The sequence below is a fragment of the Elgaria multicarinata genome, chromosome 7, assembly GCF_023053635.1.
Source record: "Elgaria multicarinata webbii isolate HBS135686 ecotype San Diego chromosome 7, rElgMul1.1.pri, whole genome shotgun sequence".
Classification (NCBI taxonomy): domain Eukaryota; kingdom Metazoa; phylum Chordata; class Lepidosauria; order Squamata; family Anguidae; genus Elgaria; species Elgaria multicarinata.
Genome location: NC_086177.1, coordinates 27764054 through 27786694, shown reverse-complemented (window position 1 = coordinate 27786694; position 22641 = coordinate 27764054). Strand labels below are relative to the sequence as shown.

The window sequence follows — 22641 nt, the reverse complement described above, 5'->3', positions numbered from 1 at the left end:
CTGCGTAATGTGAACAGTCAAAAATCCCTGTTGGGATGTCTTTTTCAGTCCCATTGGGCCAGACAGCTGGAAGTGACAGCCTAGCATAAACCACCAGGGCCTAGTTCCACTAAAGATGTAAACTCGCTTCATTGTCATTCCTCCTTCCCGGGGAACCCTGGGAACTATAGTTCTGTGAGGGAAAGGGGCTGGCTACAATCTCCCAATAGAATCCTAAACCATAAAAAATCTACAAGACGACAGCAAGAAGACAATAACTATATCAAATATATAACTACCGCTAATGTCTTATTATTTCCTAGCTGACATTCTGAAAAAATAAAACAGTTTGGAAATATCTGCACCTCCAAAATTTTAAGGCAGGCTTGGCGTCAGCAGTGTTGACTCAGGGCCTAGCATACTTGGGCATCCTAGGGGGCATCAAGGCAGATACCTTGCCTGGGCTCTTGCTGCCACCCAATAGCATTGTGGGAGGTGGGCATAGCTCAGTGGGAGCACATACTTTGCATGCAGAAGGTCCCTGGATTGATCCCCAGCTTCTCCAGGTAGGGCAAGGAAAGAATTCTGCCTGAAAACCTGGAAAGTTCCATCTAGCCCAGTCAGTGTCGACAGTACTGGGCTAGATAGAACCAATGGTCTGACTCGGTGTAAGGCAGTTTCCTATGATCCTATGTCCCATCTTCAACTGCCCCTTGGGTCTCCTGGCTAGGCGGATGCTGTTGATCCTGGCAACACTACCACCAACACTTTGCTCCAGGCAGGCTGGCTGGCTAGTGGTGCTGTAATAGGATGGGAGCCGAGTGGGAAGAGCCAACACTGGATAAGTTCACCTGATTGGTTTGTGGTGGCTCAGCCAGTGCTAGGGCCCCCACAAAGGACAGACTTCCCAGGGGCCTCCAAAACCTGAAGCCGGGCCTTTTTCTATGAGTGGGTAATCTTGGCTTAGGTTGTTGGATGGTGTATCTGGCTGTAGGTTTGAACTCTTGGGTTTCTGCCTCTGTTTAGCTATGAAGGAATATCTAAGCAACTGTGTGAAGAAATTGGTTCCTTATTGATACTATAAAGTAGGGATGTGCTCCACTTCTAATCGGACCGGAGAAGCAGTAGCGGAGCGGGGGGCTTCGCCTGCCCTTAAGGCGGAGGCGAAGAGGATTGGGGGGCCGGCGGAGCGTGGCGAGGAGGATCGAGGTGAAGGCGGATCCTTCGCCTCGATCCGGAGCTCCGCCGGAAAGGTAAGTGGGGTTTACCGGGCCCTGCCGCTGTCGCTGTCGCCCATGCGGCGACGGCAGCAGGGCCCGGTAACGCCCCCCGCCCTCCTCTCCCTTACCTGCCTCTGTCCGCGGTCCGTCAGCATCTCCAATTGAGCCCGTGGTTCCAGCAGGAAGTCTGGGCCGCACTTGCGGCCCAGACTTCCTGGTGGAACCGCGGGCTCAATTGAAGACGGCGACGGACCGCGGACGGAGGCAGGTAAGGCCCCCTCCCCCTTGGTCCCTTACTGGGCTCTGCCGCCGTCGCCGCATGGGCGGCGATGGCGGCAGGGCCCGGTAACCCCCCCGCCCTCCTCTCCCTTACCTGCCTCCGTCCGCGGTCCGTCAGCGTCTCCAATTGAGCCCGTGGTTCCAGCAGGAAGTCTGGGCTGCACCTGCAGCCCAGACTTCCTGGTGGAACCACGGGCTCTATTGAAGACGGCGACGGACCACGGATGGAGGCAGGTAAGGCCCCCCTCCTCCTTACCGGGCTCTGCCGCCGTCGCCGCATGGGTGGCGATGGCGGCAGGGGCCGGTAACCCCCCCCTATGGGGGGGACCGGAGCTCCGATCCGGATCCGGAGCTCCGAGCGGAGCGGAGTGGGCACAGGCGGAGTGGGGGCGGGGCAGAGCGGGCCGATCTGAAAATGGCGGATCTTAAAGTGAAGCGGAGTGGGGGGTCCGTGCACACCCCTACTATAAAGTGGTGGGCAAGGCTCCATTGTGGAAGGAGGAGATGGGTCAAGTTGTCTACAAGCTTGCATATTTTGTTGGTAGTGGGCCCATAAAATGGCCAAGGTTCTAGGTTTACCAATGTGTGGTTCACACCCTGTTGGGATCACTGAAAGAGACGTGTGGGAGTCACATGTCCTTTGGACCCAGCTACCTCACGAGGACGTGGCATGCAGAAAGAGCCTGGTCAGGAGCCAGGAAAGAAGAACGGTGTGGTTGATGGGAACAAAATGGTGTCCACAGCATAGGAGCCAAAGAGTTTCTTCCAGGAGAGGAGGAACATTGGATTGGATCCAAACTCAGTCATATGAGACCCACTGTACTTAATCGGACTTAAGTTAGCTATGACCAAAGTGCCATTGATTTCAGTGGGTCTACTCTACGTGTGACTAAGTCTAGATCCAACTCTTAAGGGTGTGCACTACAGGATCATTTAGGTTTTAAAATAGATTAATTTATTTTAATTTATTTAAATGTGTGAGTATGTTTGAAGCCTGTAGTACCATCTACAAGTGGCAGATGTCCTTAGCCAGTGCATAGCTTTGCAATCAACACAGTTTGAAGCCTGGGGAGGTAGGCAAAGGAGTTATCGGACTACCCCGCCCCCTGTTGTGTGGCAGCCCCCACCCACGCCACCCTGAGAAATGGAGTGGATGGACCACTCGCCCAGGGATGCACCATGGCAGAGACTGTGCCTAGGGGTGCTAGTGGCCATGGTTTCACTCACACAGGGTGAGCACAATGTGTCCTACTTTGACAGCTGCGTAACGTTGCTTGCCATTTTCACTGCCTCAAAGGAAGGATTATTCCAACCAGTGCGAAGCTGGGTCCATTTGGTAGTTTAAAATATAGACACCCTACCTTTCCTTGCACAGGCAACAAGCTTACAAGCGGAGATTAAAACAGCAGTCCATTAATGGAACCACATAATTTTAAAGTTCTAAAAGAGACTAGAAAGGATAAGCTGCAGCAACCGTTCCATCAAGTTTATAAAGGAGGCAATTTCAAAGTCTCCCAGAAACTTTTATTTTCTCTAAAAAGAGGAGAAATCAACTTGGCCCTGGAAATAGACCAGCCAACATGGAAGTTGGGATAGACTGAGCATACTTTGGCAATCACTGTCATTCTCAATTTGTGGAGCATTTTTTTTTCCTTCTGGCAAATAGCTTGTTAAGGAAGGAGGCAGCTGCATTGCTGGTGTCCAAGGGATTGCTTTCTGCTTAGAGGAAAAGACTTATAAATCACACGGCCTAAGTGGTCCAGCTGCTCAATGTGTACGCACACACTCACAACCCAAAAGTCAAGGGCGGCAGAGGCAGGGAAGGGTTACTGTCCAGACAGACCCAAACACCTTGGCAACTATGATTATAATCAATTGATTAAGCTTGTTCCTATATACCATCTCCATTAAAAGAGAGAAAGCTTGAGGCAAAATGGATGATGCTCGTAATTGGCGAGAACATGGCTCATATGTAGGACCCCAGTAATTAATGCTTGTAGATTACAGTGAATTGATGTACTTGTATTTGTGCCAGTGAGAACAGATGAAAGTAGAAGAGGCTAGGAGTGGAAAATTTGAATGAATAAACAATATATGATTGTTGCTGCTTTAAAAAAATTTTTTTTAAATCTTTTGCTGTTTTTTAATCATTGGTTTGTTGTATTTATTTATTTTATTGCCTATGTCACCCTGACAGGTTTGACTATACGTTGACTTGTTAACTGAGATGATGATGATAGGAAATACCAAGTATATTAAATGAAAATTAATAACTGAAGTGAAAGCAGATTGGGAGGGCCAATTTGTAACAATTGTAACTATATGACCTACTCAACTTTGGGGCAAGAACATTAGCTGTTGTGGAAGAGAGAAAGAATTGCTGATATATGTACCTTTGTAATATTTCGGGACTATTCCCTACTCCCGAAGTGGAGAGCCCTGGTTATCTAATTCAGAGTTAACCTGAGACTTTCATAGTTAGTAGCACTGAACTTCAGATGAACTTTGTCCCCTAGAAATACCACCATGGTAGCACACCTACCTACCATTATGTGCGCCACCCTAATCTCTTTATCCCTCACCATCTGTAGATCATCGCCAGGAACTGAACGTTCAAGATCTCTTGTGGACCTTTCCCAACACTACCCTGGAGCAACACATGGAGGTCTCGATTCCTCCCCCCAATTTTATTCTCGCAAAGAGACCTTTTCTCAGAAATTCTCAAACTTCTGCTCAAGGAGAGGTAGGCAAATGTTTTTCTTACTTTGATCAATCACCTCCTTTGATAGGCAAACACTGTTAACTTGAGTTGAAGAGAAGTATATGAGGATAGGATCTTCCATTGATGCCAGTCTTTCATTGGGATGGGATGGGATGGGATTGGGGTGGTGGTGGGGAGAATAAAAGGTTTCAGCTTTCCCTGAATTCTTTGTCAGGGAGGATAAAGAACAGCAGGAAGGGAAGCAACTTAAATTCACAGCTTGCAGCCAAATCCATTTTGTAAACAAATGGGAACACTTACTACCTCCAGTAGATAACAACACCTGAGTAGGAAGCCCTTAGCATGTAAAATAGTCATTGATGATGGTTTACAGAGCAGCAGATTTTCACATTTATCTGTGGTGACCCTAGGAACCAAAATTGTCGTTTAAGCTATTATTTAGGGGAATTCTGCATGGCTATAGATTTCAGTGGGCATTCTGGAAGGATGGTAATCATGATACTGAGTCCCTTTCATTCTCTAGAACTAACACAGCACACCTCTCTCTTTCCCCCTTCCTAGCTAACAGTCGTAAAGGCAATGTACCATGGAAAAATACCATGGAAATTGGAGTTACAAAACAAAACGTGTCCAATGTCGCACCTCATTTCTGTAGGGCAGGGGCATGTGGCCTACCTGAGGCTTAAACTGGCCCAACTGTGATCCAAAATTTGGCTTTCAGGGTTCTCCACATCCCTTTCCCTGGCCCCATGCCCCAGCTGCTGATCATTCGGTAGTTTCCTGGTTTTTCCCACAATTTCCACCCACCCAATTCTAAAATGTTGAAATGCCACTCCTTAGGCTTCATTACAGGCAGGAAGTGCTTTGAGCTACAATATGCTGGCCCCGCCCTTTTTCCTTTCACCCCACCCACCACTGGAATGCTGGCCCTGAGAGCGTCTCTGAAACTGAATTGGGGCCTTGGGCTGAATGAGGTTCAACACCCTGCGCCAACAAGGGGTCATCACTCAGTGATAGTCACTAGCATAAAGTCCTAGGTTCAATCTTCAGGTAGCGCTGGGAAAGAACCTTGTCTGAAATCCCAGAAGACCACTGTTAGTCATTGTTGACAATAATGGGCAGGGTGGACCTGAGGAATCATCTGAGCAACCCCAGGTGGACTGGATTCAGACTCCATGTGGGTGAGAATTGGGCCTTCAGGCCTGAAATTTGATACCCCTGGATTGGATCACCCTCAAGGTCCTTTCTAACTCTGTGTTGGAGGCTGTCCCAGTCTCTTTCTGTGATTTCCGGGGGGGGGCATTCTTGGGGCCCCAATTCAGCCTGCGGGCAGCATGTTGCCCACCCCTGGTTTACAGTGTTATTTTAAACTGGTGCATTGTTTTCCATGTTTGAAAAGCTAGTCCTACCAAAAACACCCAATCTCATTAATAGTTTCAAACAGTCAAGCACATGTCTAAACGCTGCTTACTTGGAGACTTCTTTGATAGAATGAGCACAGCCTGGATCCTGTGTTATAGGTGGGAGGCAAGAACAAAGGGGACTCTTTCGGTAATTTGAAAATAGAAAAACAAAAAATAGCCTCTCGGGGCATCTTGTGAGTTTGGGACAGATTCCATCACATGGATTTATCTTGAAAAATACTGCAGGGAATTAAATTCTAAATTCGGATGAGATTTTTTTCAAACAAACAGAATTTCTGCTTTGTTACCATCAGCCAATTTACAGTCTGTTCTGCAGACACTATTGGGTTCTGAGGCGGCATTTCTATGCCCACTTTCCTAAGAATACGCACCATTGAACTCCGTGGGACTTACTTCTGAGTAGACATGTACAAGGCCATTGTCGGGTATTCTTTTTCCTGAAACTGTAACCCGTTTTCTCCCCGTTGCCCTAATAAATGACCCTAGTTTTTTTTAAAAAAAATTAATTATCCCATAAGGCTGAGAGCCAGACTACCAGTGGCAGAGACTAGAAGTCCTTGGGTCTGGACCAGTGGAGGCTGGTGGTTCCGATGCCCTGGGTTTCAGTCAAAATTGGCCAGATTTCTAAAGGAGCTACACAAGGTGTGAAGCGGTCAGAATCCTTTAGAGTTCTTATTGGTTCTGACTGAAACCTGGAGCGGGTTTACTGCCCCACTGAAATCGGAGCCACAGCCTCCACTGGTCTAGAAGAGGAGGGTTAGCACTCACCAACCCTGCAACATTTTCTTAACTCTAGCAGAAGATGTGCAAAAGATCCAGTTGAAATGTACAAAACTATGCATGGTGTACACAATTGTGGATAGCGTGGAGAAAGTTGGTAGGGAGACATTTTCTCCCTCTCTCATAAAGCTAGTACCCAAGGTCATCCCATGGAGCTGACTGGTGGGAGATTCAGGACAGATAAAAGGTAGCACTTCTTCACATAGTGTATAGTTAAAACTATAGGATTCGCTACCACAAGATGGCAACCAATCCTTTAAAAGGGAATTGGACAAATTCAAGGGGGATAGGACTATCAATGGCTACCCATACTGATCGCTCCAGTATCAGAGGTAGATGCTTATGTATACAAGTTGCTGGGGAACATGGGCAGGAGGGTACTGTTGCACTGTTAACTTGTGGGTTTTGAATAGGCAGCTGGTTCACTGTGTGAACAGAATGCTGGACTAGAGGGACCCTTGGCCTGATCCAGCGTGGCTCTTCTTATGTTCTTAAATGGCTTGGGGAGGAACTGTAGCTCAGTAGCAGAGCACCTGCTTTGTAAGCAGAAGGTTCCTGGTTCAGTTCCTGGCACCTCCAGGTGAAGAGGCTCTTGGGTAGCCCGTGATGGGAGGGAGAGATTCCACTGGTCAGAGCAGATGGTCCTGGGCTGGACAGACAAAGGCAGCTTCCTCTGTTCTCACTTCTGATCATCAGCCCTGGTGGCACCTGAGCTCTGCAGTGCCCGTTAAGAGCCTCCGAAAGATTAAAGCAGCTTTTATTTTCTCTGCAATTGTCCCGCTTATTCAGAGAAGCGAAACAAATATGAGTTTTACTTCAATACTGCTCATACAGCCTTTATAAATCTCAGACTAGATTCTGTGGCATTCCTGGTGGTCCACCATCCAGGAGCTGGATCCAACGTCCTCATGGCACCCATGAAACGGATGCCACTGGCGGAGCAGGACTTCCACATCCTCTCCTCTGTCAGCCCCCTTACCTGTGCGCCCTTCAAGTCTACTCTGGCGTGTTGTCTCTGAAGGAGATTTTGGGGATGTGGGTGGTAGGAGAGGACCCAGAAGTCCCCGATGGCATCCATTCTGCAGGCACAACAAGGGAATTTGATCTAACCCCAGGTCTTAATCCACTTTGTTTCAATGATGTGTCTTCCCACATTATTCACTCCCCCTTGCCTGGGTATCTTTGCTGCTGTTTCTTCCCCAAGTGAGTTGAGCAGATTTCTCAGTTCTCCCAAAACTATGCCTTAATGTTGCCTGTAAGCAAATCTCTCCAATAACAGTGTTCCGGAACGCACGTTTCAAACTTCAGCTCTCCTGTTGAGTATAGTGGCTGCTCTCATTCTCGGATGTCACCTGTTTGCCTCAACAAGGGCACTTGCCATTTGCAAATTAGTGAGGAACTAAATTGAATTCCAGCAGCAAATAAAATTAGGAGATTGCTATAAAGTGATTTTTGGTTCCTCCCCTGGGATATGCTTGTGCATTAATAAACCAGCATGAATTCCGGTGTGTCTGGAGAGTTACTCTTCTCCCCTCTCTGTTTCCAGATAGCTAAACAAAATCTTAAGCTAATTGGAGCAGAGGTCATCCTGTCCTAAGAATATGAACCTCCTTATCTATAGGATCCAGGGTAACATGCCAAAATATCCAGATTTCAGCCTTTAAAAAAACCCAAGTTCTATGATCATCTACAAAGAGCTGACAGTGAATTATGCAGATGGATGCAATATGTATATCGGCTTGTGTGGTTGTTGTTGTTGTTAGAGTTTACTCAACTCCCAAGATCTAGGTTGAAGTGGGCAGCGTAAGGCTCTCCAGGTGTTGTGGGACTGCAGTTCCCATAATCCCTCATCACTTTCTATGCTGATTATGACTGATAGGAATTTGCAGTCTTAACAAACTCAGGAGAACCACAAGTTGCCCACTCCTGGTCTAGTTTTCAAAATCTTGGAGCCAAAGAAACACGCTTTCTATTCACAGGTTCTATCTGTTTCCCAGGTAATATGAATATGAACCTTTTTATACATGCTGGAACTCTCCTCTATTTGGTTGGTCAACCCCAGCCCCCAGGATGCTATTACGTAGGATCAGGCTTTGCCTGGGACACAGGAAGCTGTCTTCTACCAAGCAAGATCTTTTTCTATGCCTGCATTCCTCAACATAGTACCCTCCAGATGTTTCTGGATTACAACTTCCATCATTCATGACCATTAGCCATGGATACTGGAGCTGATGAGAGTTGTTGTTCAAAACACCTGGTGGGCCCCAGCTTGTGGAAGTCTGCTCTGCAGGAATCCTCTGCAGGGATTTGGACAGGCGTCTTTCTCTGTTCTGTCTGGTGGTGCCAGGGATTGAACCTGAGGTCTATTGCATGCAAAGTGTGTGCTCTGCCACTGAGCTAAGGCCTTCCCTGTGGTAGAATTGGATGGATCAGGGTGCAAGATTACCCCCAAGCCCCACCTTCTGGAGCTGACCATCTGAGTATGAGTGAAACCACTACCTCCCACTCTCAGCTCAGACAGTCATCCCAGAAGGAAGCCATGGTTGATGGTATAGAAAGCCATTGAAAGGTGCAAGAGACTCAACAGGGTCACACTGCCCTTGTCTCTCGCTTGGCAAAGGTCATCCCACAGGGCAACAACGGCTGTTCCCATGCTAAAACCTGGCCTGAACCCCGACTGAAATGGATGTAGAGGGTTTATATAATTTGGATTTTCTGGGTCCAGGGAGGGATCTTTTCCATCAGGTGGATAAGGAGACATTTCTCTCTCTCTCTCTCTCTCTCTCTCTCTCTCTCTCTCTCATATAATACTAGAAACCAGGGTCATCCCATGAAGCTGATTGGTGGGAGATTTAGGACAGATAAAGGGAAGTACTTCTTCACACAGTGCATAGTTAAACTATGGAATTCACTTCCACAGGATGTAGCGATGGCCACCAATTGGGATGGCTTTAAAAGGGGATTGGACAAATTCATGGAAGTTCAGGCTATCAATGGCTACTAGTCTGGATAGCTATACACTGTCTCCAGTATCAGAAGCAGCATGCCTATGTACATCAGTTGCTTGGGAACATGAGTGGAATAGCACTATTGCACTCATGTTCTGCTTGTGGGTTTCCCACAAGCCACTGGTTGGCCACTGTGTGAATAGAATGCTTGACTACATGGACGGCCCATGGGTGGTTGTGAGGATTGAATGGAAGGAGGAGAACCACGTATGTCACTCGTGAGATCCTTTGAGATCTGCTCCTTTGGGACCCTCCCTCAAGGCCATAGCTTCAGCGTGAAGATACTAGGAAGTTTTCCTTCAAAATTCTCTGGATTCCTCTTCTAGTCATGCACTGGAACACACAGCATCATTGTTGACCGTCTCTGAATCAGGGAAGTGTTTCAATACTGATAGACATCAACTGTGGGAATGAATATTGGAACTATTGTTATGGCATGGGCAGTCCTTAGCTGAACTTTCTTTGCATTGGAACAGCTTAAAGCAGAGCTGAGGTTCTCTGTTGTCTTCAGTCATATTTAGGGAAGCCAGTGTCTGGTTTGTTCTTTTTCTAATGAATTGGGGGTCAGTAGGCATATCCTGAACATTTATGGAAGGATACAGCTGATGTAGAATACACTGAAATCAATTTGAAAAGTAGTTAGTCATAGCTTAGTTGCACTGAAATCAGTGAGAGTCAAATCATTACTAATTTTTCACATTGATTTCAATGGGAACTAAGTGCAGCTAACATAGTCTGGATCCAATCTGTATTTTTTTTGCCCAGCACTGACATACCTATCATTTGTTACTTACTCTATTTCTGCTGTTTAGATAGGAGTGTCGTTGCACCATCCATGCACGAAGCAGAGGTAACACTAGGCTTGGGAAACTGGAAGTCTTGCAGAAGTACAAAATATCTCCCTCCCTCCCTCCACTAAAGACCCTGAGAACAGGCCAATGAGGACTGAGGTGGCCCAATGGGCACAGGATGTTGACTGTCTGAAAGCAAAATGGAAAACTGAGAGGGAGGAGGAATAGAATTGGGAAAGCAGACTTGGCTGACCGGAATACTAGACAGCAGCACTTCCGACTGCACACGGTGTTGTCATTGTATACACATACTAACATAAATAGATCAAGATGTATAATTGGTTCCTAATTTATACAAGGGAACTGCAATCTATGTGCAATGTGCATCTTTACTTAATCTATATTTCTCAGTCTCTAGAGAAATACAGCATCTGTGGTCTCTCGTGGAATATCTGAGATAAGCCAGAGCATAGGGATGTGCATTGAATTTGGATGAAGTCAGAAGACTGAACAGAATTGGGCCCCTTCGGACCATTTCTGGTGCTTCCCGAGGCAAAGTCTCAGTTTTCCTAATCTTGGTTTGGGTTTTGTACCCAAGTCAAAGTGGACAGCCTCCAAATCTGTCCAAGGGAAATTGGGCTGTTTTCTGAAGTTCCAAGTTGGGGACTGTCATGGTCCCAGATGTCATGCTGCTACTGGAGGTGTCTTCAGAGGAGGAACCACTGTCAGTTGGCTCCTCAGGAGACCCTGACACTAGCTAGATGGTCTGGGGCCCTCAGGAGTGATGCCTTTGAATCTGCATCCTTGAGAGGCAGAGAGTTCAGTTTCTGAGGCAGAGAGAGATCCTGGGCCACCACCTAGCCCCCCAAAATGCTAGTGCCTTAAAATCCATGATAGGATGGTGGGCCAGGCAAAGGAGTGCTTGCTTACTGAAGAGAACTACTCATGAGTTAGTCTGTCTTCATGAGGAGGACATCTGCCAATTGTCTAATGGGGTGCAGCTGAGCACTGGGTGGGGCTCTGGTAGCAATCACTATATCAGCTTTCACTGATAACTTCAGAGCTGCTCCAGCATCTGCTACCTTGTCTCCCATGCCTTGCCCTGTAATTGATGTCCCTTCAACTGCTGAACCTTGGCTCCTGGACCTTGCCCTGTGATTGATGCTCTGTGCTCCTGACCCTTGGACTCTTTCTTAACTCTCCTTCTGGGCTGCATAACATATCTGACTTCTTGTGTTTTGATCTCTGCCTGCCATCTTGACTACCCCTGCCTTAGTCTGACCCCATGTATCTGACCCCACGTATCTCTGTGCTCCGACCTTTGTCTGCTGTCTTGACTGCTCCTGCCTTAGCCTGAACCCAGTTGAACTGAAACCTGTGTGCTTGACCATTTGCTTGCTAAATTGACTACTGTATTGTATACCTCCCTGTATTTCCTTTGCAAAGAGCCAGGACTCAGTCTAGAGCAGGACAGGCATGATGCACACCTCCCCCCCCCAAACAAAACTATCCCGGTGCATACAGGAGCACTTATATAATATATAACCTCCCATTGCTTGTGTGCTGTGACCCCACATCACCTTCCCCCCATGCACACACACCAGTTATACTTGGTAAAAAAACCAACCTCAAATGGGAGGCTTTTTCTCAAGCCTAATAACTGTATGTGAGGGAACTGCAGGCGGTGTAGCTGGGGATGGAAGAGTTATCCCTCTCTTCTCCGCATGCTGCAATGATCCCAAGATTACCACCATACCGGCCATTGGCTTTGAAAAGAAGCCTCCCATTTCCTCCAGTGGGAAGCTCTTTTCCAAGTTAAATTGTTGCAAGGGAGGGAGGGGAGTATGTATGTGTGTGGTGACTCTGGCCATTTTTGCTTTGACCCCCCACCCCGCGGGCATGGTGCCCAGTGTGAGGCATCGGGGAAGGAGTGAGACATTGGCAGGCACTGCCAACGGGGGAGGGGGGCAAGGATGCCCATGGCAAACAGAAGGCCTTTAGCGTGCTGGACGTGTGGCATGATTTGGAGACATGATTTCAGGCCAGCAGTATCTCAGAAAAAAGGGGCAATATTGATGCTTTCCTGCTACCCAATTTAGGGATTGGGCACTCAGAGAGGAGTTGGGGCAAGAGAGGGCGAGAGCAAACAGGGTGAGGAAGCTAAGGAGGTGTCCCCACAATTCTTGAGACCCCTGGGGACAGTACATGGGGTGGGGGAGGAAGAAAAGAAATTGGGTGATGAATGAAACCTCTTTTGTAGGGGTGTGCACGGACCCCCCGCTCCGCTTCACTTGCAGATCCGCCATTTTTTGGATCGGGCCGCTCCGCCCCACCCCCGCTCCGCCCACTTCCGCTCCGCTCCGCTCGGAGCTCCGGATCCAGATCGGAGCTCCGTTTTTTCCCCCCATAGGCTTGCATTGAAAGCTAAAAAATTATACAACTTTTTTTCTGTTCAAGTTAGAATCCTCACGTTTGGCACCATGACACCTCATGGGGGTATACACACGCACGCCAAGTTTCAAAGCAATCCCATCATCCCCTGATTTTTGGGGAATTTTTGAAAATCAGGCACCCCATTCACACCCCTTTCCATAGCTCCGTCAATTTGCACGTTAGAAACCATAAACACGCCACCATGAAAGCTTATCCAGGGATACATACGCACGCCAAGACTCAAGGCAGTCCCATCATCCCCTGATTTTTGGGGAATTTATGAAAATCCAACACCCCTTTCCATAGCTCCGTCAATTTTGCACGTTAAAAAAAAACCTCAAACTCACCACCATGACAGCTTATCCAGGGATACATACGCCGCACGCCGAGACTCAAGGCAGTCCCATCATCCCCTGTTTTTTGGCGGGGTTTAAACCTGCAAAATTTGGAACTTCCAAAACTCCAAGTGAGCGCAGGAAGGACTTCTCCCCTGAGTCAAAGCCACACACACACAACATCCCTGCGAGGTGGGCAGGGGAGGAAGGAGGGAAGGCAGGCAGGCATGCAGCTGGCATTTCTGGGGGCATAAGGAAGTGAGCCAAGGATAAGCCAGTAATGCATATAAAATGGAATAAATAAATAAATAAACAAAGGAGGGGTGGAATTAAAAGCAGCAGTGTTGCTCAATAAACAGCAAGAAGAATTTTTTTTAAAAGGCTATATCTGTCTTTTACCAGCAATAGGGGGACGTGCCCGGGGGAGGGGGAAGTAGCTGCCAGTTCAACTCAAGACAGCCATTGCTTCACCAAGAGCTCTGAGAAGTAAACGCTCACTTCAACTCATAATAGGCATCGCTCCACCACTAAGAAGTAAACGCTCACTTAGACTCATGATAGGCATTGCTCTACCGTTTTACTCTCTTTGGAAGGCTCTAATGGCCTTCCAGTGCAGGAGAGAGTGGGGGCACGTCCACGATGAGATGCCCTAGGGGAGCTCATCCCCTTGCACCACATCTTTTCAGTTGTTCCCCAAAGTTAGGGTGGGTAGCAGTGCTGTGTTTCTATCTCTTATTCTTGGCTTAGTATATGATTTCAGGTTGTGTTTGTGCATTTGGTGGGGCTACTGTGTTAAAAAACACTGGGAAAAGTCCGTTCAGATGAAGAAAGAGAAGTTTCCCAGAATCCCAAGTTACCCGTTTTGCCTATGCTCTCCTCTAACTTTGGGATCATGTGATCATGACCGGGAGCTGACTCTGCCCCTCAGCCCTTTGAAAAAGGTATTTTTCCCGCCGATTTTTAAAAAAATTCTAGCGCGCGACCCGCACCACGCAGAGAGGTGAGAGTAGTCTCAAAATGACCCCCATCCACGACTCTCTGTGCACAAGAATTTTCAGAACGATAGCTTAAAAACCAACCCAGTTATACCCGAGTCTTTCCCGCAATGCAATCCTATGGGCGAAAAGCCGAAAACGCCGTTTGAGCCGCGCGGTTGACCAGATTTTCAAAAAAATATAGCACGCGACCCGCACGACGCAGAGAGGTGAGAGTGGTCTCAAAATGACCCCCATCCATGACTCTCTGAGCACAAGAATTTCCAGAACGATAGCTTCAAAAAGAACGTAGTTATCCACGATTATTTGCCGCAATGCAATCCTATGGCGAAATGTTTTCAAGATGGCGATCGGAGTGCTCCGCGGAAAGAGAAGCGCTCCGAAAATGGCCGCTTCTCTTCGCCTTGCTTCTAGGGGTCCGCGGTCCGCTCCTACTCCGCCTCTGGGTAAGGCGGAGCAGGCCAATCCGCTACTGCTTCTACGCTCCTAATCTGAGCGGATCACACCCCTACTCTTTTGCTCTCATCTGAGACTGAAGTTGGCAGGAAAGGGCAGCGGGTTTTTGTAGCCCAGCCTGAGCTCTTCTCGTCAAAAGAAAGTTGCTTTACTGTAGAAAAAATGGATCACATTCTGTTAGAAATGCAGTCTTCGGTTGCTACCTTGAGGACGGTAATAGAGGAGTGGATGTTTGCAACCACATGAAAGAGGAAGTGCCTCTGCCTACTGGGGCCCGGTGGAAGCCGACGTCCGTGTATTCCTGGGCTTGTATTTAGCTGTGTACATCGCCCGGAAGGCTTGGCCCTGTCGCTTTCGTCCGCTTTCACAGGGCTGCATGAACTTGGCTTACACCTGTGTTCCTGCTTCACGTCCAGATACAGCTTAGTTATTAACTGCTTATTGCAGGTGTTACCGAGCAACTGTAGCAGATCACAGAGGAATTTGTGGAGTACGGAAGCCGACGCTACTAGACCTACCCTTCTTGATCATGTTTGCACCCTTGCAGACCTGCCTAACCAGAATCTCCTTTCTTTGGACTCGCAAACCCGCGGTCTGGTCATAAAACGGCAGCTTAAGTCAGTGGGAGGAGTTTGAATCTGGGCCTTGCGTACACTTCCTCAGCTTTCTGAGGCAGTGAAATATGATGTGTCAGAAGCTCATGGGAACTGGCAACAATGAGGCCGGCCCTACCATTAGGCAGAGCAAGGTGCCCGGGTTAGGTGGCTACTGCCGGATGACAGGGAATAGAGGCAAGCTGTTGGAAGACAGAGCTGTTTGTGCTATGCGGGAGGCCCTGAACACTCACACACCCTCAACTAGCCTGCTGCCCTCAGGTATAGAAGACAATGTTGTCTTTTCAGCAATATGCTTGGCTTCTGTATGTAGAATTGGGAGCAGCGGGGGTGGGGGACGATGACCATGCCGTCTTTCACCTCAGGGAGCAAAATGCCTCAGGTCGACTCTGAGAAATAAGCACTGGGAATAGATAGAACTGCAGACACAGTGTATAAAACACAGAATTTCAGCCTCTGGGAATGAGACTGATGGGCCCTGTTTTATTTTAAATTGTTTCTGTAGCTTTTTGTGAGCTTGTTTTTAAACAATATGGAGGGCCCCCTCTTCCGACTGAAAAGTTGAATAGCAGCAGAGACTACTAGAGCTATGAAGTTATTCAGGTATATCATCAATTTAGTCCGTAATTGTATGAACACTTCAACAGAAAAAAAAGTCCTACAAATCCCAGCGTTCCCCAGCCAACCAGGACTTTTTTCTGGCTTAAGCATGCCTATGATTGCATCCTTACTGGCTTTTCACACTTAGCAGCAGCTAATAAAGACCAGACTGGTTTTGCAAGGTTCCTACATGGAAGGGGAAAAAACAATCACACAAGTAGAACTAGCAGCTGGGAGTCAGTGAGAATTCAAGCCGCCAGGTTTGACTGCAGTATGACGGTCTTAAGGGTAGGTGGACCTCTGCTAATCTCAACCTGCCCCCTGGTGGCTAGCTCTTATAAGTCTAGGTAAGGTCTAGTCAGTTACACACTTGAACTGGGCTGATTTTGCAGGACTGGTTTTAGAACATAATTTCTGCAGCCATTTCAGTTTCCTGCACATGATGTGGGGGGGGGGGGGAACCTAACTAGTTATAGGTGTGAGTGGCTTTCCACAAGGCACATTTACAGCATGCTTGTAAAGTCTTTGTTTTGGTTTTTTTAAAGCATTGCAGGCTCGCTGCTGATTGCTTGCTTAGGTTCATCCAACTTTTTTAAGCTGCCAAGTCACATTTCTTTCAAAGTTTAGAAGATTTGTTGTTTGTTTAGGTCTGTTCAGACAACACCCGAAGCCATGGTTAGTCCGCTAACTCTTTTGCAGCAAATGGTTAGTGAGCCTGTTTAAACTGTGGTTATGAAGCCACCATGATTAAGAATGGTTCACATGACACAAGTCATGGTTCACATGACATGCTAAGCCATACGATTTAGCTCAAAATGCTCAACAACTTAGCATGTTGCTTGAACAGGGTCACTGTAGCGATAGGGCTAGTGGTTTCTTACCTCACCCTTTCACCAGATCTAGCTGCTGCTTATTGCTTTAATAATGCCTTCGCCAATCGGGCAACCTCCAGAAATGTGAGGCTACAACTTCCATTATCCTCAAGCAGCAAATGTTACATTCTTCCATCAATTGTTTGTGCTAAACAGATGACAGTTGAACACAAACTCTCAAATTCTAAAATAATATTACTAATCTTGTTCAATATGTTAAGTTGCTGTCCTGATAGGCTTTCCTTAATTTTTTTCCTCCACTAATGTCTACGGAGGCGCGCTAATTTTGTTGTTTAAAGCCACAATGTTAGGGACACCATATTTCCCCATGTTTTAGCACACGGGCTCAAGAGAGCCCTGTTCCTTCTCACACTGTGGAAGTTACTCAAGACTTGGAGCTTGAGTAATTCACTGTGTGTAGAGAGAGGGCAAGATAATTTTCGAAGCACATTTAGATCTCCCATTCCTAGGACTAACCTAACAGGAATGAGAGATCTGCCTGTGCTTCTGAGATTATCTGGCCCTCCCTTTCTTCACATGGCAAGTTACTCAAGCTCCAAGTCTTCGGTTTTTGTGAATGCCCAGAGAGCTCCAACTATTGGGTGATAAAGAAATGTAATAAATAGTAAATAAACTTCCACAGTGTGAGCAAGGCAGAAACCGGGCTCTGCTGAGCTCCCAAATCATCACACGGGGAAAGATGAGTTAGAGCGAACCCATAAGGTCTCAGCCTTCTGGGGACCCCTCTATGCATGGACACTGTAGCCTTGTATAATCGTACCATTATGCCTTAGGTCACGGGTAGGCAACCTGATGTCCTCCAGATGTTTCAGATCACAACTTCCACAATTCCTGACCCTTGGCTACGCTGAGTGAGGCTGCTGGGAACTGTAGTCCAAAATATCGGGAGGGCACCAGGTTGCCAACTCCTGCCCTTGGTTTCCCCCAAGACAAAGTGCTCAATTACTGGTTTTGGCACAGCAGTACAAAAATAACTGTGAAGATTATTCTTGAGCATAAATGTAGGTCAAATGTGCTCAGGCCTGCTTTGTCAATGTTTTTTTGGGGGGTGGGGGAGTGACTTAGCACAAGGGCCGTAATGTTTGGCTTCGTTTGGATTCCCAATGGGTACTGATTCAGTTCCTGGAAGAGTCACTTAACTCCACCAAAAAGGCTTTCTTGTTTTTGTTTTTCGGAAGACATGCTTGAATGACTTTAGAAAGCCCTCGGTGCATCCTGGCTGTTGATGCTGCTCCACTCTGAGGCAGGACCGTCAGACGAGAAGATTGTAAGCGGTGTTCGAAATGCCCACGAATGGCTATTGTGGAAATTTGCTCTTTCAGACACACAGTACCAGAGTCTTCAAAGTCTGTATGCTGCGTTAACCCCGAGTATGGGTTGTCATTGAGTCGGGGGGTGACGTTACAATGCAGAAAATAAAATCTCTGTTGAAGGAAGAATTAAAAAAGTAAAATTTAAGAAAGCTACTGGGGATTTGGCAGAATGCTGTAGTGAGAAAGCCAACAGAAGCCTGTTTGCAGAACAGAGAACTCTGCTATTATTTGCTCTACAAGGGCTATCTGCGCCCACATGATCCTGCCCACCTGTTGAGACCTGCCTATGTGTGTGAGGGGTTGCTCTGTACCCCACGGTCTGTGGTGTGGCAGCTCCCAGACTGTGAACTTCCAGAGAGGCTCATTTGCCCCCTTCCCATTTAGTCAGTTGATGAAGAGTATCCGTTATGTGTGTGGAGTCATGCTGTAAATATTGGTTAATTTCCCCCATCCCACCCCAGGCTATATGGCAAGGTGGGCAACTTGTGGGCCTTCAGGTCTTTTGGCCTACAACTCCTAGGATCCCTCATCATGGGTTATGCTGGGAGTTGTAGGCCAAAACATCTGGAGGTGTTTTGCCCACCTCTGCTGTATGGTTCTGAAGGTGCAGCAGGGCTTTCTTGTTGAGTCTTGAAACTGTGTTTTCTTTTCTGCTCCAAGATTTTATTATGATTTATTGGGTTGTTTCTCCTTTTCTATTTTTCTTTTCTTTTTGAACGCTGGCATTTCCCTACCATTTTGATGTTGTCAGGCATAAAAACAGCTTAAGCATTTAGATTTTTTTTAAAAAAATTCATCTCCAGTCACTCAGTGGTGAAAGCTTCCAATGGCCAAGTTACTCTGTGACAGCTAGCCATCGCATCACCAACACAAGAGTCTGAATGTACTCTTCATCCTGTAGCATCAACTGAGAGCTACGCTCATTACAGGGTTTGCACAAGGTGCTGTGGTTGTGAAGAAGGGTCGAGAGTACAAGGAGGACTCAGTCCTAGCCCAGGACAAAGAGCCGATTAGGCAATAGAATAGTTCCAATCCAGACTAGAGGTGGCGGATTCTACATGTGGGTGGGTTTTGTGGGGGAAAAAGGTCACTCTGTGTCAGGAGCACACAACCTTTTGGGCTCTGAGGTGTGCATGTGATGGTAGCTTGGGGGCCACATGCACACAGCCCAGTGAACCTCTTTCCTTGCTGGGAAGGAGTGGGGCACCTTTCCCCCACCCTTCCCCCAGCAGTCCTGAAACAAATGGCTCTTTCCACACCGCTAGCAGCAGCCAAGAAAGAGTGATTTCTATGGGTAGGAGTGAATTCAGCAGTGATGGGGGGTTGGTCAGGGTACTCCTGGGGGGGGGGCACACTTAAAACCTTGGTGAGTTTCTGCTTGTGCACTCTGTTCTACACATACAAGCATTCAAGGGAGAAACCTTGCTTAAAACCATTCTTTTAATATCTAACTTTCTGCATGTAGTGATTTTGCTAAAATATGGGAAAACATTTAATTGGTGTGTGTGTGTGTGTGTGTGTGTGTGTGTGTGTGTGTGTGTGTGTGAGAGAGAGAGAGAGAGAGAGAGAGAGAGAGAGAGAGAGAGAGAGAGAGAGAGAGAGAGAGAGAGAGAGAGAGAGAGAGAGACATAGAGACATAGCTATTCTGGAAATCCCAGAAATAGTGTGTATCTTGGTAAAAAAAATAGAACAAAAAAGACAAACAGAAAGAAAAGAAAGTCATGATATCTATACCTCATTCAATCATCTGCACAACTGTGCCATGTTATTTTAAATCGCAGGCCAGCTTTCCAGGTGTGCTTCTGCATACTGCAGGCAGCTATATGAGAAGCCCAGGACTTCTACGAACATTCATTTCCTCGCTTTCTTTCTCCTTCGCTGCAGGTATCTTGCAGTTTGTCGAAATTATAGTCAACATTATGGTGCTGATCTGCATAGGGGCCACCCAGGCCAGCCTTTCCGGTTTCAGCTCTATGGGAGGTTTCGGCTCCTTCAGTCTCGGTTCGGCCTACAGTCCATTTGAAGGGACGGAGCTCCAGGAAGTGAGGGACCTGGACATGGCGTACAACCAGATGAGAGCTCCTTGCGTCTACGGCGGCGTGGCCTTCAGCATAAGCCTGCTGTGCCTCACCCTTCTCTTCCTGGTCAGCGGAGCGAAGCCGATTCATCGTCTCTCAAGCAAGCTGCTCTTTGCGGAATGCCTCTTTGACGCCCTCGCTTGCCTCGGGTACATAGCAGCTGTGGGCCTCTACCTCCACTTTGTCATGCAAGTCAATGCCACAGACGTCTGCAAAAGGCGGGAGAGGCTGTATGCGAGGCGAGGCTACACCTCCAGGAACTGCCTGGTGCAGGGCGGCGACGCAGCTGTGGGACTCTTTGGCCTGGTGGCGGCTTGCTTGTATTGCGCAAGCGCCGTGGTTACCGTTCTCACCATTCGGAGCGTACAGGAATTCCAAAAGCAGGAGGCCAAGACTCAAGACAACCTTGCAAGAACCGACAGGGAGGGAGACCGTGGCAAGGCCTCCAAGAGCCCAGAAAGCAACCAGGCGGCAAGAACTTTTGCCACGCTGGTGTAGCTTATGTTATGCCAGGTACATACAAAAACAGCGTGAAGAATTACAATGGGAATGGATTAGTTTTTGCTCTGTAGAGCGTAGCCATGCGGTACAAAACCAGAGGTGTCTTTTCAAAAACAAACTCCTCTCGGCAGTGGGGCAGAGTCGTACAAAATACTTTTCACGTAAAATGGAAACATCCATGGAAGCAATTCCATATTTACTTTATTTGTGGTGTTGTAACAGCTGTAAGGACATATGCAGATTCAGCCAGGGAGGAAGAATTGGGTTGAAGTATGTTCGTCAAAAACCTGCAGGTTAGGCTGACCAGAGACTGTGGTGCAGGGACATACAATGAAATAATGCAGTGGGACAGACATGGATTGGGGATGACAAGGATGCTACACCATCCACACTGCTCCAAAACCTGTATTATGTCTGTTCACAGCTTGAAAAATTAAGTGCTTTCTGGAATATTCAAAATGTAGAAGGGTTTTAGGATCGCTGGACAAGTTGCTGAGAGAAACACACCATTCCTCCCCATTACCTCGCAGTACATCCAAAGTTGTAGTCTGCAAATTTAAAAATGCAGCATCTCTTCTGAGATTCATACAGCACTTGGTACACTCAAGTGCTATCAAGTAGAAGAGCTCAGTGCTGATAGGCAAACTTAGTCTGTAAGGCCCTTCTCCCCAAGAAACTCTGGTTAGTCTTTTTTCCTTGATTTAATCTAAAGGGAAAAAACCCACTGGGCACTGCCAGGCCAAATATTAGTAATGGAAAGCACTAAGTTTACTCTAAAGTGGCACAATTCGGTAGAACGTTTCCTCAAATGGGAGAAGTTTTCCACCACTGCATATGAAGTTCGTTTTCATACTGAAACTGGGCCTGCATTGAGCTGGATCCTGGCAATAAAACTAGTTGAGTTGCTCGGTAGGCTGCCAAATGTGCCTGTGCAGTAACAAGATGCAGAGGCGTGGAAAACTGCAGCGTGGCTTTGCCTCTTTATCAGTGCAAGTGACTCCACTGGAAGGACAAGGAATGGAATGGAATGAAGGGGGGAAGAAACCAGTACCAGGTGGGAGACAACTGGGAAGATAATTCTCCAGAATCCTCCACATCAGTAAGGAAGATAATTCTCCAGAATCCTCCACAGCAGTAAGGAAGATAATTCTCCAGAATCCTCCACAGCAGTAAGGAAGATAATTCTCCAGAATCCTCCACAGCAGTAAGGAAGATAATTCTCAAGAATCCTCCGCAGCAGTAAGGAAGTGTAGTGGTCCACAAAGAACAAGCAAGCCAGAATAGGAAGAGTAAAATTAAGCATTTGGATATTCAAGTAGCTGTTTTAACTTTTGCATATTGCCAATAAAATTATTAATATTATATAACCTATTGCTGCATTAACTCCTATTTCCATTGACCATCCTGCCAGATATGCCCTCCCCTACACACACACACACACACACACACACACACACACACACACACACACACAGAGTGCTTCAGTCATTCACAAGACTGTGGGTTGTAAACCAATTGCTTGAATTCAGTGTTACTCCCATTTATTTCAATGAGTCTACTCTTAAGTAGGATTAACACTGGATACAACCCTACATGTTCTCTACTGACTTTGCTCACTCCTTGGCTCCAAGATCTTCCCATTATGTTTCTCAGATCCTTTGTTGTTTTGGGAGCGGAAGAAAATTGGATGTTGAGCAGGTTTTTTTTAATGCATCTTTCCTAGACAATAATTTATTTCACTTTTTTGTTTATATCCAGACTTTCCCCCAAGGAGCTCAAGACAGTGTACATAGTGTTCCACACACACAAATTATATCCTCAAAACCACCCTGTGAGGTAGGTTAAACTGAGAGCCAGCAATTAGCCTAAAATCATCCAGTGAACTTCATGGCTGAGTAGGGATTTGAACCTAGATCTCCCAGATCTTAGGTCAAGGGATTTAGTGCCCTCCAGATGTTTTGCATTATAACTCCCATAACCGCAAGACAGCATGGTTAATGGTCAGGAATTTTAGTCCAAAACATCTGGGAGGCACCAGGTTGCAGGGGTGTTGCTGGGCACTGAAAAGGCCCATAGGACACAAATCTGCATAAAATTTGCATAGGCTAATTTATATCTATATATTCAAATTTCAATGTAACTCATTGTTCCATCTTGATCTCCATCCTCACAGAGAAAAAAAACCTCCCATTCTCATGCAATTAAATTTAGAGGAAAAGC

The 22641-nt window shown here is 46.9% G+C and overlaps 1 protein-coding gene across 2 annotated transcripts in view; it reads left to right on the top strand.

The window, feature by feature from the left end:
* The window catches only part of BCL2 (BCL2 apoptosis regulator), a 480191-nt gene extending 459728 nt beyond the window's left edge, over positions 1 to 20463 (top strand). For both annotated transcript variants that reach the window (XM_063130277.1, XM_063130276.1), the window contains 2 exons: positions 4070 to 4221; positions 19727 to 20463. In XM_063130277.1, the coding sequence (XP_062986347.1) occupies positions 4070 to 4221; positions 19727 to 20418 (844 nt within the window). In that variant the 3' untranslated portion in view covers positions 20419 to 20463. The remainder of the gene's footprint in view (positions 1 to 4069; positions 4222 to 19726) is intronic.
* The last annotated feature ends 2178 nt before the right edge of the window (positions 20464 to 22641 follow it).